Source organism: Phoxinus phoxinus (assembly GCF_949152265.1).
Source record: "Phoxinus phoxinus genome assembly, chromosome: 10".
Classification (NCBI taxonomy): Eukaryota; Metazoa; Chordata; class Actinopteri; order Cypriniformes; family Leuciscidae; genus Phoxinus; species Phoxinus phoxinus.
Genome location: NC_136885.1, coordinates 30,882,396 through 30,901,476, shown reverse-complemented (window position 1 = coordinate 30,901,476; position 19,081 = coordinate 30,882,396). Strand labels below are relative to the sequence as shown.

Sequence of the window (19,081 nt, the reverse complement as noted above, 5' to 3'; positions counted from 1 at the left end):
CTATCTACAAAGCCATTACGTACTTACATTAAGCAAGTTGAGTCAAGAAAATAAGAACAGGTCGATTGGTTCCTCTAGTGAAGCATGGGTGAAGTGAATCTGACAGCCGTATCTCCATCCCTGCCACTCATGCCATTTCATTTTTGTGATGGAAAACATGGGAACTTCAGTCTCATTATTCACTCAACACCTCACCTGTTAACCACACGACCCCACCCACCGAAGCCTGCGGGTGAATCTGTCTGTGAACACGGCTACTTGCTCGCTTTTATCTGAGGAGGAGCCACAAACTACTTTCCACAGAGCCTTAGGGCAGCACTAACGTTCACATTTAAAGTCAGCGATCACGAATACTTGACAAATTGGTTCAGAAATACTCATTGTAGCGTGAAATGGCTGCAATGCTGATGAAAAGACGCACCTTGAGGATCACCTGAATGGATAAACGTTTAGCTTTGTGAAGCACGAATGAGGACTAAAAAGTAGAGTCAACCAGTCACCTGTCAGTTGAGGATTCGTTTGCGATTAACATGAACCTTGAAAGTAATGGATTGTCTGTGCAGTGCTACCTGAAGCTGAAGCTGATGGGGAAAATGAGAAGAAGAGTTCAGGAGATGAGAAACCCAAACGCTCAGGTGTCTCCAGTGGATCTGAGTCACAATGAGAGCACACGACTGGCTATGGATGCTCTCCTGGACAAAGGGCTTGATGCATACCAGGAAGTGCTGATCAAAGAGAATGAAGCAAACTTTCTGTCTGCGGAGGAGAAAACATACATCTTAAACAACATTAAAAAGCCTCTCAATGACGACGAAGGGGCAGACAGGGATGAAGAGGCGTCTAGTTCTCCATCAGTTTCTTCTGAGACATACTTTCCTGCAGCCACAGAGAGTGAGCCTCCAGTTCTTGACTACGGCTGGCCGGTGGCGGACTGGAGTTACCATCTGCAAGGGATTCCTAGTGTGGAAGTGTTCTTCCAGTCAGTGAAATCCTCTTCCATGAAAGACCTGTTGCGGGAACTCATCAGGCAAGCAACTACAGTAAGAACCTGTCATTTGATAGTGACATTTTTGGATTGTATACTGCCATTATTGTTTCAAATGTTAATTTTGTGATGCAAGGAAGATTCACACTGCAATTACACACATTTTTAGTGTATTAGTGGCACAAATTTCATGTTTTTTTTGTGCAACTATTCTCCATCATATTAATGTTTTATTAAAGGGTTAGCTCACTCACAAATGAAATGATCAATTACTTACCTTCATGTCGTCCCAAACCCGTAACACTTTTTAACAAAAAGTCCTACAGGTTTGGAACGACATGAGGGTGAGTAAATAATAACACAATTTTTAATTTTTGGGTGAACTAACCCTTTAATAAATGTATTATAAATTATGAATGTCTAATCTTGATTATGGTTTATTGGTAGACAATTGCACAATGAACACAAATAAGACTTGTAAAATGTAATTTTTATTTTTATTTACAAAATTTTTATTTATTTATCATTATTCAGTTGTTTGAACCATTGAAGTTCTGAAGCTAACATCAACATTTCCACCTCTTTTAATTTGCTGAAAAAAAAAAAAAAAAAAAAAAAATCAGGCCAGTATTATATTTTTGGAAAGTGCCTGACATTTTTATGAAACAGTCTGAAAACACACTATTGCAATGTCACATTTGCTCTTTAAATTTCACTCATCACAGGTTTTGGCGATAGTTATGGACACATTCAGCGATGTGGAGATTTTCTGTGACATACTGGAGGCGACAAGAAAGCGCAATGTGTACGTCTATCTCCTTCTGGACCACACCAATTTACAGCTTTTTCAGGACATGTGTGAAAATGTAAAAATCAACAAGTCACACCTAACTGTAAGTTATTCGATTCTAGTCAGAGCCCTTATATTTACATTAATGGTATTAAGCAGTTTTTGCTAGTGGATATGCCACAAAATGTTGTTATTTAAAAATATATGCAACATTTCTGTCAGTTTTGCTTTATCATGAAAAAAATTAAAAGTGGATGACTTCATTATATTTATATCCAGTGTGCTTATGTTAACTATTTGTCTTTATTTCTTCATACAGAGAATGTCCATTCGTAGTGTTCAAGGTGAGACATATTGTGCCAAATCAGGCAGAAAGTTCACTGGACAGATGAAAGAGAAGTTCATCATTGTGGACTGCACAAAAGTGCTGGTCGGCTCGTACAGGTACCATCTAAACATAAACATAAATCTATCTATAAAATTGTGCAATAAAAGCATGAGCAAACTTATATAGTGACCAGTCGTGGCATACACACTTGCACGTATACATTCATATACATTTTAAGCTAAAATTCTGATAAAATATAGATATTTGTTTTTTTCTTTTGAGTAGCAGCTCTTCCTATCACGGCATTTAGATTTACAGATTTACAACCAGACGTGGTCAATTTCTGCACAAGCAGCTTCAAACACAATTGTAAAAATAATGCTGTTTTCAGATATATTTCAAACACTCACAACATCTGCCATTGTAGCATGTAACCACACCTCAACTTGGGCCCTGCTTACACCTTGTATTAAAATGCGTTTTGGTCGAGACGTTTGGGGAGACACATTCCTGTTCCGTCTCTTTTGTCCACTTTCGACCACTTCTGTCCTGATTTCTTTAAGGGTCGGTAAATGTATGGGATTTTTCAGATCTTTCGATCTAATGGACAAAATAAGCTCATAAATTTACATATGAAAGCGACCAAAGATGGCAGAAAAACAGCCGAACATGGTGAACACTGTTAGAAATCAGGAATGGTGAGAGAAAATTGAGCTTGATACGTTTTTCGTCTTCAATCCGAACTTGAGTCTCCAGCCGACAGTTTAAATCCTGTCTGGCTCGTGTGCTTCCCATAATTATTGTGCATTAGGTCAGTAGGCGCTTTTTGTGGTTGTTCGAAACGCATTCGACAACGTCAGCGTTTACACTATAAAAGCAATCTGATCCCAATGTGTTTAACTACCTCTGTGGACGAGCTCTAAAGGTTTTAGACCCCGTTTGCACCTGTATTTAATGTCTTCCACATCAGATCGACCAAAGAGATTCTTAATACCAGGTGTAAACAGGGTCTTAGGTCGATCCAATGCTTTTATATCGATTGCTATCATTTTCTAGTGATGCAGAAGCTTGACCTTTAATTACATCTCTTGATTGTGAGCTTTCACTGATGCCTCTTTAACCCCATCACAGTCTCACCTGGCTATCCTGGCAGGTTCACAGAAGCTTGGCCATACTCTTCAAAGGCAGCGGGGTCAAACCTTTCGACCTGGAATTTCGCAGACTCTATGCACTTTCTAAACCAGTGCTAGGATATACTTGGCAAACATCAAATCCTGCTGATCTCCACCTACCCTTTGAGATTCTCCAGATCCCAACGTGGCCAGCAGGAATTCCCAGTAACACTGCTGGCCACTTACAACAGAAACCTCGAAACCCGAGTTTTCCGACACCTCCAGTCCTGGTCAGACAGACCAGCTATCCAAGTGCCACCACTGGACCACAAAGATCTCAATGGCTTCCACGGAGGAACACGATCCATCATCCCGATGTTTGTCAGTCCCCCCTCTTCAAAGATTATAATATGAGAAGCCAAACCTGGCGCCCAAAAGAGGGCAATCACACGAACAGAGGTGTTCCCGAAGCTTCCCACTGGTGCTAGAGCAGGTTATTGCCATGCTTAGTTTTAGTAAACAATGTGATGCTGTAAATAAGTATGTGCTTATTGCTTGAATTAGCAGATGTTTTATTGTGCTTTGTAACAGTAAAAGGCAAGCATGTAACTCCAATAATAGATATATATTCATTTATAAATGTACAATCACAATATCCATATCATTCATATGTCTCCTCCAGCTTTCTGTGCATGGATCAAGCTACCGTCTCCTCCTGCAGTTTAGTGTGCAGTTTATTCCACCACCTGTCATCAAAGTCTTTAATATAAAGGCCCGATAAACTCTCTCCATCTTGGCTTTCCTCCCTCATCTTCTCCGGATTGAGGTCTTCTGCCATCACCTAGTTTTTCATCAGAATAAATAAAATCAGTTTCTAATGTGAGACCATGGATTGTGTGAGATGTGTAATTCCAATATGTATACATGTAAAGAATAAACTGGCTTGTGTTTTATGCATAACAATGAGTTGAATGCACTTAGTTGATTCAGAAAACATTTAAAAGGAATGTCACTTTCTTAAAATCTTACATTATTAATACAACATTTAGTTTTCTAAATTAAAATAAAAGGTTAAATAATTGCTTTTTATATTTTTAATCATTGTACTAAAATTACTAAAAATATAAAAAATAGTATCTATATTAGAATGATATCTGAAGGATCACTTGACAAAAGACTGGATTAATGTCTGCTGAAACATATATATATATATATATATATATATATATATACACACACAATGTTTTTTTCTCTCTATTAAAGTGGTTATTGTTGTCTGACCTCAGAGGTTGTTTGAATCATTTTCTCCGTTGGCTGCAGAGCATGTAGAGCTTCCTCAATGTCTTGTAGAGCCCTCTGGCTGTTCTCCAGTATGAATGAGAACTGCTGAATCCGCAGGATTTCAATTAGCAGCCTGACGAAAATCACAAGATGAACAAACTCAGCACTGAATTAATTCATCTTTTAACATCCAAGTTAAAAAAAACAGCCAGTTCTCTTGTTGTTGACATACAGTACCTTGTTCTGATCAAGCACATGATGGTCTTTAGTGCTAAAATGTTATTTGTCCCCCGCTGCTTCTCGTGTTCTTCCTCGGTGCTGGATCTCTCTGGACCGCTATCAGACCGCAGGAGTCTCTGGAAGCTCATTGCCAGATTCAGCCAGTGCCATGGATGATACGGATGAAGGCAGCACAGCTGCTGCAGGCTGGAGATGCTGTTCGTCAGCTCCCTGTAGTGATCATGAATACTCAGTTCCAGCTGAAGGACGCAGGTGAGGTGACAGGTGTTGGATACTTCTGCCCTCTGTCGATAAAACACAGTAAATCAGCGAAAGGATAAACAGAAGATGGAGTTAGTGATTTAATATATTTACCAATTTCTCACAGGCATTTAGAGCCTCTTCTCTTTTCCCCAGATGACAGCAGCATCGTGCGATCCCCTCCAGCACATCTCTCTTCACTGATGCGTTTCCTTCAGGTACCAGAGAGAGGCAGGATACATACTCATCCAGAGCCACCTGCCATTGACACAACTGACAAATGAGCTCATGAATCAGATAACAGTGAGAGCAAATGCTGAATTCAGCTCTTTATACCTGATACTGTTTCCTCCTGTAGGCCAGATCACCTCGAAACTTGAAGGATTTCTGTTCTTCTAATCCATCCTCGATATTTCCATCTGCACAAAACCACTAGATACAATAAAACAAAGAAAAATGTGACCTGGCAGAAGTTGCTTTTTAATTTAATACCTGAAAAGGCACTTATATATGTATATTCTCTCATATATTTATAAATATGTACAGTACACACACACACTTATATATGTGTGTGTGTGTGTATTCCTAGCATTCCTGTTTTCCATGACCGTGTGAACGCTGCAGAAACACCTGCATAATTATACGTTAGGATAATTACCATAATGAATCATATATAATTATTATAACCGAATATAGTAGGTTAAGTTAACATCAGCACATATTGAATTCATGATTAAAAATGTGGTGAAATATTACTGATCAAAATTCTCACATACTAACATGGCACTGTAGTAATGCCATGGTTGTCTAGAGTGAAAGTAATATACGATGTAAATAGCGGGGTATATTTAACGTTACTATTTCTGTACCATGGTATCAGTAACGTTAGTTTCTTGTAAGCGTTGAGTGTGATAACGTTACCCACCAGAGGTTCGCAGAGTTTGGGCTCATAGGTGGGCAGAGCAGCTGAGACTTTGTTCCGTGATTCCTCAAACACAGAATCATCAAAAGTGCTGCCTAGAATCTCCATGATAGAAACACGCGTGTCAGTCAGTCTCACTGCAGACTCTCCTCCTCACACACTCACGAAGCACGTAATGGAACACGTGATCGTCCAAGCAACTGTCTGCGCAAACATTCCAGAAATGTGCAGAAATCTAATTTTTTGTTCGATCAAAAACGTAATATCCTTTCATGAGAAGGAAGTTGAATCCAATAAGACAAACTGTATGCCTCTAGAGGGCGCATTGTGGCTCAAAAAGCAAGCCCACTGCCTTTGAGTCGCATCTAAAGGCCTTTTTATGCTTCTCCGTCAACTCCACGCTGTAGCTACGCCGTCACTCCTACGGCGTCGTGGCCGTTTTATGGTCCTGCGTCGGGTTGTGTTGCATCGCGGTGCATTTCACCGCCAGAACGCTAGGGGGGTGGGAGTGTGACCAATCACAGCCCTTGTGGTCTGCGTCGCCTCGACGCGTAGTTACAATTTTTGGGAGGTGCACGTCGAGCTACGGCGGAGGGGTTCGCGTCGACGCAGAAGGGTCTGCGGGGGTACGCCGTCGATATGACGCAGAAGCATAAAAAGGCCTTAAATCTCAACACGATTGTTTTGCTAAGAAGCATAATATTTCATCTATTCATTTCAAATTGACTTGTTTCTGATACAAAAAAGGGAAAACTGACTCTAAAAACGAATTTTAAGATTATATATATAAACGTCTGTCTTCAACAAACGACTCTGTTTGGTCAATCATGATACAATGCTTAGAAAAACAACGCTTACAACGTGATAGCGCCGTTTGCGTCGACGATGTTTTTTTAAAAAGTGAAAATTTTGTCTTTTAATTTATGACTTGATAAAATGTTTTAAAATAATAATTTTCTATTTAGACGTCAGACATGAACGTTTTTTTTGGAAGTTGTTCTACTGTTTGATTTCTCTTTCAAAACAATACATATATAATTATGTTAAATATTTAAATATATTATAAATAAATACCTTTGCCTCTGTGGAATTGAGTATATCGTTAAACAATAATGAAAAGCAAAAAATAAAAAAGATTTGCAGAACCCGGATGTGACGTCACATTCACGCGCGCTACGTCATACAAACACATGGTCCTACATTTCTCTGAACGCTGCAGATCTCGTCAAGATTTTTGGGGTTTAATCTTATAATCTGGTGGGATGAAAGTTAAAGTGCTTTGTAGAAACCCGGACGATTATGTTCGAGAGACAACCAGAGATATACAGAGAGGTATGTAACGTTAAACATGAAGTAATTAACGTTATATGAAGCTGGCGTGTTGGGAAGTATACTAACTTTAGTGTGTTCCCTATCTAACTTAGTGCCTAGGAACTATGACCCGACCCTACATCCTTTTGAGGTGCCCAGGGAATATACCAGAGCCCTGAATGCAACTAAACTTGAGAGGGTGTTTGCCAAACCCTTTGTGGCTTCACTAGATGGGCACAGAGATGGCATCAGCTGCATCGTCAAACACGCCAAAAGTCTTTCAACAGTCTTATCTGGTGCCTGTGATGGGGAGGTAAAGCCTTTACCTTGCTCGTTAATTGAGCATGTTCTGTCAAGATGTTTACAGTTACCATACAAGAACAACGTGCAACAATAATACAGTAAACAACAACAACAACACCAGGGGCACATAGAATGAACTTACATTTTGCAGTTACTTTGCCCAGTTACTCCAATGAGTGTGCAAATGACTATCAGGATTGATGATGGATGAGTGGATTTATGATTCTTTTCTGACAGGTGAAAGTGTGGAACCTTCCTAAGCGGGAGTGTATGAGGACAGTTCAGGCTCATGAAGGATTTGTACGAGGAATGTGCTCCCGCTTTTGTGGCACCTCCTTTTTCACGGTATTTTCATCCTGCATATTCAATGTTCTTCCTGATTTATACAGATGAAGGCGATCCAGTTAGTAAGTGATTGTGCACTTATGTGATTCTGTGAAATAGGTAGGAGATGACAAGACCATCAAACAGTGGAACATGGAAGCACCAGGATATGGAGTTCGGGAGGAACCAATTAACACAATTCTGGGGAAGGTACAGTTTCAGCTTACTTTTTTTTTTTTTGAGCATTGTATATACACACTTTATAATTCGTGTCATCATTTTCAATATCACAAAAACTAATACCAACCTATAGTTAAAAATTAACTCTCAAGCTTACTGAAGACAAGTAAACCGTAATAGAGAACAAAATACAATAGAACAAAGACACAAATGAAATGGACCTACCTGAAAAACTAGAAAAAAGAAATGCTGCATAAATTGTAAGTACTGCATTGCACTGCATTGTCTTCTCTGTGTAAATTTATTAAAGTTACAAAAATGATTTAGTCAAGAGTAGTGAGAGATTTTAATTTTTGTTGTTGTTTGATTAACATTAATGACACGGACAACAGCAGGTATATTTGTCTGCTGTCACTTTAAGACCGCACGGATCCAATATATTCGGGCGTTTACATTCACTTATGACAAATTTGTCTGTTTACTTGCAAAGATGGTAATTTTGACACACAAATATGTGTATTAAGCCCAATTAGGGCTTACGCTGCAGTCTCACACACAGCACGCGCATATAGCGAAAGGAGTTGTCTTTCGTAAAACTAATCCATATGACTTGAATGGTTTAGTCCACATTTTCTGAAGAGACTCAATCGTTTTATAAAATGAACAGTGAATTTAGGCTTTTGTTCACATATAAACATTGATCATCGAACATCAACAGAAGCTCAACCGAACCTGCTTGACGCGTGAGCTCGAACAAATCTCATCGCTTCTTGCTGAAGCTCAATGCGCTGCATAACACGAGAATTAACCTCATTGGTTCTCGCACATCAAGCGAACATGCTTCTGTTTACCAAAACTGATTAATGAATGTTTATGTGAATAAAAGCCTAAATTCAATCTTTTCATCATATAAAGTGATTGAGTCTCTTCACAAAAATTAGGACTGAACCACTCGATTCATATGGATTAGTTTTACAATCTCTTTATGAACTTTTTGAAGCATCAAAGTGGTAGTTGCGTATCTGTCAATGGAGGGACAGAAAGCTCAGATTTCATCAAAAATACATTTTTGTCTTCCGAAGATGAATGAAAAGTCTTACGGGTTTGGAACGACATGAGGGCGAGTAATTAATGAGGGAATTTTATTTTTTTGGTGAACTATCTCTTTAAAAACGCATGTAAACGATAAGCCTTCGTGACCGTGCAGCACAGCAACGGCACGTGAGCATAAAGACGATAGTCCAAAATCTCTACCGGTTGACAAATTTAATATTGTCTATATTGCCCACCCTTAAAATATGCACATACTTTTAAGGTTCTGTACTTTAGGAGCTCAGCTCATGTTTTCAGCTTCTAACAGGTCTGATGTGTTTCGCAGGCGGTGTTCACTGGCATTGACCACCACCATAGGGAGGGCACGTTCGCAACCTGTGGGCAGACTGTGGATATCTGGGATGAGCAGAGAAGCAGTCCCATCCGCTCCTTCAGCTGGGGTGTGGACAGCTTCAGCTGTGTCCGCTACAACCCTGTGGAGGTGAGCAACAAATTCAACTTAATTTCAGTTTAAATCTGTGGACCCTCATAATATGTATTATTATATAATATGTCCTAGACAAAAAATGGCCCAAGCCAAAAATTGCAAAATATTTAGTGGTCTTTTAATAGTCTTAACCATTTTTAAACACTAATCACTGCTCAGGAAATTAGCAAGAATTCACAAATACTGTAGATAAAGTAACTTAGCACAGAGTAGCCGTCCCCAACTTGCAGATGGATTTTTACAGGAAGAAGAGTCAGTGTTGTTCCACTCAATGTTATAATGGCTGCAAACGGTTCTTTGGTAGTTGAAAAAAGGCCTCCCAGTTCGTTTGAGTTTAATGTGAGACCAAATATTCACTATAGGGTTCAAACCTGGACTCTGACCAGGCCAAAACACCAGCCTGATGGACTTCTCAAGCCACTTCTTAGTTGTCTTTGCAAATTGGGCAGGATCATTGTCTTGTTGAGTAATAACAGCGTATCATTCCTCATTCCTCATTGGCTGCTACCTTGTATGTAGCATTTAAACATGCTGTGTTGACTGCTACCTTGGCCAGGTCTCTCTTGTAAAAGATTTTTGATCTCAATGAGACTTCCTGGTAAAATAAAGGAAAAAAATAAAAACAAAAAATTTTTTTGGGAAGCAAGCCATTCTGCAATATTCTCCTGTACACCAAAGCATTAAATGACTTTCCACAGTGAAGCATCTCACCAGCACCAGCAGCTAAACGGCTCCCCACACACACTTCCCATATTCTGCCAAAAACTTCATTCAGTCTTTGATGATTTCCTGAGCCAGCATTTGCTTAAATTTGGCTAATTTCCAGACCAATAGGCTTAATTTGTCGTTAAGACAATTAAAAGCTTAGTGTTTAGCCATTTTGGGCTTGGCCCATTATTTTTTTCTTTGCCCATTCATATGTATTTTTTCAAAGCAGCTTTATAATTATCTAAATGAGTCATGAGGCAAAACAGGGAGTTTTTTTTTACCATTCAACGGGTTCATGGAAGTTGTTGAGTAGTTTAAGCCGCGTTTCCACCGAAATTACCCGGAACAATTTGTCACAGGAACTTTTTTCCCAGGAACTTTTTTTGCCCCAGACCGGTTGCTTTTTGCGTTTACACCGCGGTCTAAAGTACCGGGAAGATTATAAACATGCGCGCAACTGCTCCTCCCAGTCTGCGACAGACAGTAATCAGTTTTGAGCGCCACATTTATAATAAGTAGGGAGGAGATTCAAACTGTGCTGTAGTTGTGTTTGTGATGTATTGCGGACATTGACCGTGAGATGGCTGGGACGAACGCGCAGAAAATGTCCTGTTGCACAAATAAGCTTAATAAAGCCTGAACCTCGTCATCGGTGTTTTTTTATTTTTTTATTAAATATTTGCAGACAGACAACTAATGCATTAAGCCACGAACCGCAATAGATTTTTAAAAATGCCGGTTAAAATAGAATGCTGCGTGGAGTCCTCCAGTAAAAATGCGGCGTGAACACAACCAATCAGCATGTTCAGCGCACAAGTCCCACCCCCGAAAGTTCCTGAACTTTGAGAAAGTACTACCTCGCCAGCAGGGACTTTTGGAGGGGGAAATATTTACCCGGAACTTCATTTAGACCCTGATTCCTGCGGTGTAAACACACCGAGTACCACTCCAAAGTTCCTAGTTCCTGGGGAAAGTTCCCGCGGTGGAAACGCGGCTATAGACATCAAATGCCGCACAATTCTTTAACTTCATTTATCACCAATAAATTGTCCCATTGTTCTTTGCAGACCGAACTTCTCGCCAGCTGCGCATCAGACAGAAGTGTAGTGTTGTATGACACCAGAGAATCTGCACCACTCAGAAAGGTCTGCAATGTTTTTACTTTTCACCCACAACTTTTACTTTTCAACTACATGGCTAAATAGTTCTGTTTAAGACTACAATGAAATGACACTGTTTCAGGTTATCATGCAATTGAGAAGCAACACACTTTGCTGGAACCCGATGGAAGCGTATTATTTTACCTGTGCCAATGAAGATTACAAGTGAGTTAATTTGAGTGTAAACCTTTAAATAAAAAATTAAACGAGAGTAAATAAATCATGTCACCTTTTTCTGTTTCTTCCATCCACAGCCTTTATACTTACGACATAAGGCATCTGGATGTTCCTGTGACCGTGCACATGGATCATGTGTCCGCTGTGCTGGATGTGGATTATTCACCTACAGGAAGGGAGTTTGTCTCCGCCAGCTTTGACAAAACTGTCCGCATCTTTCAGAAAGACAAAGGCCACAGCAGGTGAGTGTGTTGTGGAAAGGTCAAGGAGATCTAGTCAAGATGCATTCACGTGAGAAGCAAAATGTATTGCATTCAGAAAAAAACCCAAGTGCTTAAAACAATAAAAAACTGTTGTCATTTGGGCAACAAAAATACTTAATTTAAAGGCAAAACATGATTATTTTTCTGACCCAATTAGCAGATATGTCATCTTGTGTTAAGCATACTCACTTAATTTCTATCAGCCCGTCCAAGTCGCTGTTTGGATTTAAATCGGAAAGTCTATGATTGGATCATCATTGCAGTGATTGTTTCTAGATGTTATATGTTTGGCAACAGTTCTTCTATCCCTAACTGATGGAGTCTGTAGCTTTTCATTTCTTAAACAACCATGTAGGAAGTAGGGGTGTAACGGTACGCAAAAATCACGGTTCGGTACGTACCTCGGTTTTAAAGTCACGGTTCGGTTCATTTTCGGTACAGTAAGGGAAAGAAATGCAAAACATTAAACTGCTGGTTGTTTACTATAAACTTTTTTTAAATAATTTGTTTACACTTTTTTAAACACACTTTTTAAACAAATATAACGTTAGGCTAATAAAAAAAAAAGATATATAAAAAAAAAAAGAAGAAATAAAATACTGCTGCAAAGTTCTCCACTAAATAAAATACTCTCAAACCAATATTGGCCGTGACGCTAGCTAGCGAGAGGCTGGGCTAAAGCGAGCGTGCCGTGTATGAGGTGATCTTCTTTATTTATGCGATATTTATGTCCGAGCCCGACCCGAGAGTTAAAATCCAATTTTTTTCTCTCATACTAATGACACATGTACGTTTGTTTGTGTGGAAAGCCCGCTTTTAACAGAAAGGCATTCGGAAATGTCCACAGATGAGCGCATCAGCGCTCTTAACACAGGCGCGCTTGCACGTGTTTCGTTGTCACAGCAACATAAACAAATTTCCGCACACAGGAAGACAGATGTTATGGTAATATTTTACATGTATTTGAATCACAAAAACGATTAATCAGATTTAATCAGTGCAACGCGGAGACTTCCGACACTTAATATGTTCGTGTGGAAACTCGGAATTGACGTATGTTCCGCACACAAAACTAGCCTAATTTACGTGAAAGATTGCATTCGGTGCACATGTGCACCGTACCGAAAGTCCTGTACCGAAACGGTCTGGTACGAATACATGTACCGTTACACCCCTAGTAGGAAGACACATCATATTCCAGGATGACAATGTCAAGATACATCAGGCTCAAATTATGAAAGAATGGTTGGGAGAGAGCATGAAGAATCATTTTCACACATGAATTGGCACCTTAAATTCAGACCTTACACTTATTGAAAGTCTTTGGGATGTGCTGGAGGAGACTTTACAGAGCGCTGGACTCTTGCAATGTCAATACAAGATCTTGACCAAAAATGTATGCACTTCTTGATGGGAATAAATGTTTTAATGTTATTTCCATGAGTTTCTTGTCGATATCTTTCTTGTATTGACAATGCAAGGGTCAAGCACTCTGTAAAGTCTCCTCCAGCACATCCCAAAGACTTTCAATAAATGTTTGGCCAGGCAGTGTGTGCGCATAAAGCAAATTTCTGGCATTACATGTAATTCCCCACAATCCTCAGGGAGGTGTACCACACCAAACGTATGCAGCATGTCATCAGTGTGAGATGGTCGGCTGACAACAAATACATCATGAGCGGCTCCGACGAGATGAACATTCGGCTGTGGAAGGCCAATGCCTCAGAGAAGCTCGGATTGGTGAGTACTTGACCCTATTTTAAATGCATTACAGACCCAAAAGGAGTTTCAACCCCAGGTTCCATCCTAGCTTTGTGAGGGTGCACTTGTTGCAAATGCTCTCAGGTGGTTAATATGGGCCACGTTCGGCCCTGTGGTCAAGCACTTAAAATGAATTACATCCACAAATCACTTTCATTAAGCACTTCTATGGCAGTCTGAAACCTGGCCAGGAAAAAGCTCTTGTCAAAGCAACTCTTGTAATAGAGTGCCCCAAAGTGCCTACACCTATTTCATAAAGTGATGTTTGCTTACAAGGAAATCCGCACATGTCCATAGATGTTATTTAAGATTGAGGCTCTTTTGTGGTATATAGTGATAAGAAACTAAAATAATTTTGCCCTCAGTCAAAAAATAGTATAGATTAGTGCTAAAATATTTCTTAAGGTATTTGAACTTGAAAGTCGCTTAAAAATAAGACATTGTGTTAAGGAGCCCCATTTAAAGTCAGGGGGAAAAAAAATTATTGTTACAAAACTGTCAAAAATGGTCCCTTTAAGTAAACTTGACTCTTGCTCTGCTGAGGCAGAGGTTGGTTGTGCTCCAGGTAAATGTAGTGTCTTCTACCCATCATCTCGTATCCGCTCTAGTTCATCTGATTCCCTCATGCGGTCCAGCATTGGCAAGTTTTTGGCTTCCGCTGGACTTTATTCTTTATTAGAGAGATTTATTCTGATGCGTTTCACTTAAAGAGATCAGACACTCACTGCAGTTATCAGCAGTTTGAATCAGCCAATCACTTAAAGCAGGAAAAATAATGAAGACATTAAACTATCAGGCACATGAGAGTATTTAATTAAAGGAGCAGATGCTGAATCAAGAGTCTGATGTTTGGAAGCTCTTTGGAGCTGGGTTGGTTTGTTTTGAGGTTTTGAGTGCTTATTTTACTATATTTATATGAAAATTGGCTGTTTATGAGGTTGACCCCTCTATAAGTGGCTTTTTACAATCACAGTATCATATTTTTGCTCATAAGTAGCCTACATTTGTGTCTGTTGTTTCAATTAAATGGGCCATGTTTTACAGCCTTTTGTTTTATCCCTGAAGTCCACTTATAATGGATATACTTTTTATAACATTTTAATGAATGAATTTTAATGTTAATTTTTAATGAATTAAGCATTCCTGTATCTCCAATAGTTGAGTATAGGTCATGGGTTTAATTCCCAGGGAATGCATTATAACTGATAAAATGCTTACCTTAAGTCATTAAGGATAAAAGTGTCTGCCAAATGCAAAAAGTGTAATTTTAATATATATATATATATATATATATATATATATATATATATGTGTGATATTATATATTTATTATATATATGATAATGAAGCCCATTTTCAGGTCCATTAGGATTTTTGTAGTGGAATTTATATCACGATTAAATATATTTCAATCTATTTTATAATAATAATTTTGGTGTTGTTGTTTTTTTTTTAAATGCTTCTAAAATTAGTAAAAATTTAGTTTTTCTTCAGTTTTAGTTTACTTTTTTTTTTTTGTCTAATTTAAATTTCATTCTAGATAGCTTTATTTCAATAACCAAATGTTTTTTAGTAGATTTTAGGTAACTATAACGACACTGATTTCATTAACTCGCTGGATAATAGTGATAGTATTCAACCATTCTTGTGTAGTCCTTGTGTTGCAACTTGTTTGCAACAATTTAAGAAACAACAAAAAATGTAAAATACACATTTGAGGTTTGAATGCATGTAATTTATATTGTAGAACAAAGTGTGACCGTCTCTTCAAGTTGTGTTATTTTACTAATAAATCAAATTGAAATTCCAGAGGGATCCGATGGCTGAAATGCTAACTCACTTGGTTTTTAGGACTAAAAATACAATAGCTCTATGATGGGATGTCTCCATGGAAACCGCAGTGTCGTGTTTGTTTTTCCCCCCTCATGTGAACGCTGTCAAGAAGTTCATAAATAAGAGTTAACAGGCCTTCAGATTTTCCTCCCGAGTGCTCTGATGGCATCAGCAGCTATTAGATTGCCCTAAACAAATTGAATTTGAGAAAATCATTGCTTTTAATTAGAATAAAAGCCCTCGGAGGGGTGTGGAGTGAGACGCGCCAAAGCCCAAGAGCCGCAGAAATTTTATGATATAGAGATAGATGAGGAGCACTTTGGTGCGTTTCTTCAACTGAAAAAACTGCTGCTTTATGTTGAGTGCCAAACTAAAAAGACATTTCAAGATGTGGCATATTTTTGCTGCTCACTGAAGTCGTTCATGAAGTGCAGTCCTAAGAAATGTATACATTGATTAAGTTACAAAGCAGGTCGTGCCCATAGCAGAATCTTTTCTACTTTAGCCGTGTGTGTGTGTGTGTGTATCAGGGGTGTTTCCTCAGAGGAGGCAAAAAATAGGATGAGAGAATAACCCATATTACAAAAATAAAACATACGCTTTTTAACGTCACATTTTGTAATATTTGCGTTAAGTCACACGTTTGGAACATTGTCCAACAGCGACACCACACCAGCTGGTAAGTTACAGCTGGACGCCACGTCTCTCGTGCCTCCCCTGAGCACATTGAGTTTTAACAGACCCCCTAAAGCATGCGCTGGGTTTGGTGGGGGGTAACGAGAATGAATGGGGGAAAGTCACGTGAGAGGAGGCAATGCCTTTCATCGTGCTATGATTAGTATTTATGTTTAATGACAGTTTAATGAATACAAAATCGGAAAAAATTGATTTATTAAAGAAAAGTCACATTTTAGAACATCACTGCACGTCGTGTGTGTAATATATACCATTGACACAAGTCTCTTTCTCACAGCTCTCAACCCGAGAAAAGGCAGCCGCAAACTACAACAAGAAGCTGATGGAGAAATTTCAGCACCACCCACAGGTGAGACGCATCGCCCGCCACCGCCACCTGCCCAGAGACGTCCTGAAACAGAAGAGAGAGCAGCGGGAAATGAAAGAAGCCCGCCGCAGGAAGTAAGTTCCTTTCACCAAATGTTAAGACATTGACAGTGCTGATGCTTATCTGGAACAATCCTTGATCCAGGTTTTGTAACTGAGTTCCAAAAACTAACGTTTTGTCATTTGCCGCAACCATAAACGCCTTTGCATTACATACCATAAGAGTTTCAAAATGTTCACTGTGGCTTGTTTGGAAAAACATAGAAAAATGACATTTCAACTTGAAATCTTTTGCCGTTTGTCTCCATTGTATTGGCAGTGAAAGGAAATGAATCAGTGTTTGAGTTTGATCGGCATTCTGATTGTCTTTTGCTTTTCTGTGTGTGTTTTAGGGAACAAAACGTGCGCAAACACAGCAAGCCGGGATCTGTTCCTCTGGTGACAGAAAAGGAGAAACACGTGGTGGCTGTTGTGGAGTAAGAGATGAATTAAAGAAGTGGATGGGTTGCTGTTCTCCACACACGGACACGCTCCGGAATATTCCACACTTTGGCCGCTCTTTTACTTCCATACTAAAACTTGTTTTGGTATATACAAGGACTTTCAGCATACTGCTGCATATTTCTAAAGAATTTTACATGGACACTGAGCATGGAAATCATACTAGCATTGCTCTCTTTATAATTGGTTGAATATGAACAATAAAAACAATGTCTTCATCTGTGAATATTCATGTTTTCAATGTACCCCTTTGCATTGATGTAAATGGGAATAGGACTGTTCCAAATGTGTTTCCATCACCTACTATTATCAATTTGTAAATTAATGAATAAACTTACCTTGGAGCAAGTTTACCTTGTAGGTGTTCTTGGTGATGTTATGTGGGCTGCGTTTGAAAGAAGCAGAAATCTGATGGTGGACTTCAATAATTCCTATGGTAAGATTGCTGAGTATTGTCTCTTTGTTCTCATATGTTTACATATAGCCTTTAAGTGCAAACATGATGTTTTATGGTGTTTGTGTTATGTATAATTGTTTGCTAATGTAAACCTGTGTGCTGTTTTTCTCATCCTATCAAAGACTTAATGCTCTAATGAGATGTAAGACACTTCACCTTTTTAGTCTATAATCCTATCATCTCAATCTGCATTCATTTAAAACTAACAGTCAGTGCAAGCCAAAGGATATGAGAGATGGAGAGTAAGGAATAAATATGTGGTAGAGCACCCTCGTTTAGCTTTTTTGCCCGTTAGATTCAAATTTGTGGAACATAAAATATAGGTACATCAGGTACTGATCTGTTCAACATTTATAATGTTAATGAGTTATAAATTACATTACACGGTCTTCAACCAAAGCTCCTGTTTCTGACTATCATATTTTTTTTTTTAAAATGAAGAAAAAGTTGCCACACCACAGCTCAATAGATTTTAAATTGTATTTCATGTTCTCACCTCAGGTGATGTTCGAGGCTAGTGGCTCTTCATCAGACACAATTTTAAAATTATTTATTTTGAATTTGGTTTAAATATTTGACTAATGATTTAAGCATTACATAATGTAGTAATATTTGATATGATATTGATGTTCATGCAAAATTTTGCTCTGGTAAAATTAACTTCTAATCACATTATGGAATCAGGAATCATCTCATTAATATTTAATTCATTAAAACATAAATATTAAGATTAAATTAAGTGGTGTTTTATTTGTCTCTCAGTTGAAATTAAGTATTATTTTGCAGTTTATAATGTAATTGAGCATTACCATCTCTTAAAAGGATGTCGTAGTATTCCATGAAGGTGGAAATACATTCACACACATTATTGGTCTATGCTTGTAGTCTGCAAGGAGCCTTTCTGAGGTTATTTTTTAGAATTTATGGCTGATCCTGCTAGAGAGAAGATTCCAGTCCGTTTTTTCACTATGCTTTTCGACTGGCTGTCAATGAAATTTCGAGTCCTACTATGGCAAAGGTTTAGATGAATATTCATAAGGTCATACTGACGTTGTGTCATCATGACCTTCCAATGGTCAGGTCTTGATACTTCAATATTCATTGGTTCATGGTGATGCTGACGATGAGTTCTTATCTTCCATTGGTGTTGTTTTGGTTCCTGAATAACAGAATTGAAATGTTGGATTAGGATTTATCTGGCTAAACATATTTTGGAAGATTTAATTTGAATGTATTATACACTTGTCATTGTTTGTCACTTTCTGTTCAGCGTTATTCTGGAAGGTTTATTCAATGAAAGGGGAAAGTTGTTTTGTTTATTATTTATAATGGGACACTTGATAATCTACAAATAGCCTATCTATTATTTCCTGGCATTGAATGAGAAAAAGATTTAGTTCCTGAATATTAATTATGCAACGCTGACGTCTAGTGCATCCGTTCCAATGGCGAATAATATGTTTTTAAATATCAAATAGACCGTGCTGACGTCGAGTTTCATCCCAAATCGAACGTTGCCTCATGAATATTAACAGTCAAGCCTTCGCCATAGCACGATTGGTAAACCCGTAAAGCCTTCGCCGGGCATCTTTGCTCCGCCCAC

The 19,081-nt window shown here is 38.6% G+C and overlaps 3 protein-coding genes across 5 annotated transcripts; 2 read left to right on the top strand and 1 right to left on the bottom strand.

Moving 5' to 3' along the window:
• Positions 1-242: 242 nt before the first annotated feature.
• On the top strand, positions 243-3,703 carry fam83a (family with sequence similarity 83 member A; the record flags this gene model as incomplete). The annotated part of the gene is made up of 4 exons (XM_079625677.1): positions 243-1,040; positions 1,711-1,878; positions 2,095-2,219; positions 3,235-3,703. Exons 1-4 carry the CDS (start codon positions 531-533, stop codon positions 3,701-3,703), a joined length of 1,272 nt encoding a protein of 423 aa, XP_079481803.1. The 5' UTR covers positions 243-530.
• A 209-nt stretch (positions 3,704-3,912) lies between these two features.
• On the bottom strand, positions 3,913-7,977 carry cUnh8orf76 (chromosome Un C8orf76 homolog; the record flags this gene model as incomplete). 3 transcript variants are annotated; one of them, XM_079625679.1, is made up of 7 exons in its annotated part: positions 7,655-7,977; positions 5,902-6,102; positions 5,313-5,408; positions 5,091-5,234; positions 4,734-5,020; positions 4,497-4,629; positions 3,913-4,056 (listed from the first exon to the last, which is right to left on the bottom strand). In XM_079625679.1, exons 2-7 carry the CDS (start codon positions 6,004-6,006, stop codon positions 3,913-3,915), a joined length of 909 nt encoding a protein of 302 aa, XP_079481805.1. In that variant the 5' UTR covers positions 6,007-6,102; positions 7,655-7,977. The 3 variants fall into 3 exon arrangements, with proteins under 3 accessions (XP_079481805.1, XP_079481806.1, XP_079481804.1); XM_079625680.1 differs by lacking the exon at positions 7,655-7,977 and adding an exon at positions 6,973-7,090; XM_079625678.1 differs by lacking the exon at positions 7,655-7,977 and having other exon boundaries at positions 5,902-6,500.
• Positions 7,040-18,210, top strand: dcaf13 (ddb1 and cul4 associated factor 13). Its single transcript, XM_079625676.1, has 11 exons — positions 7,040-7,230; positions 7,323-7,522; positions 7,750-7,857; positions 7,957-8,046; positions 9,395-9,550; positions 11,332-11,409; positions 11,507-11,589; positions 11,679-11,843; positions 13,469-13,604; positions 16,432-16,595; positions 16,913-18,210. The coding sequence occupies exons 1-11, from the start codon at positions 7,161-7,163 to the stop codon at positions 16,998-17,000; spliced, it is 1,338 nt and encodes a 445-aa protein (XP_079481802.1). The 5' UTR covers positions 7,040-7,160; the 3' UTR covers positions 17,001-18,210.
• Positions 18,211-19,081: the final 871 nt, after the last annotated feature.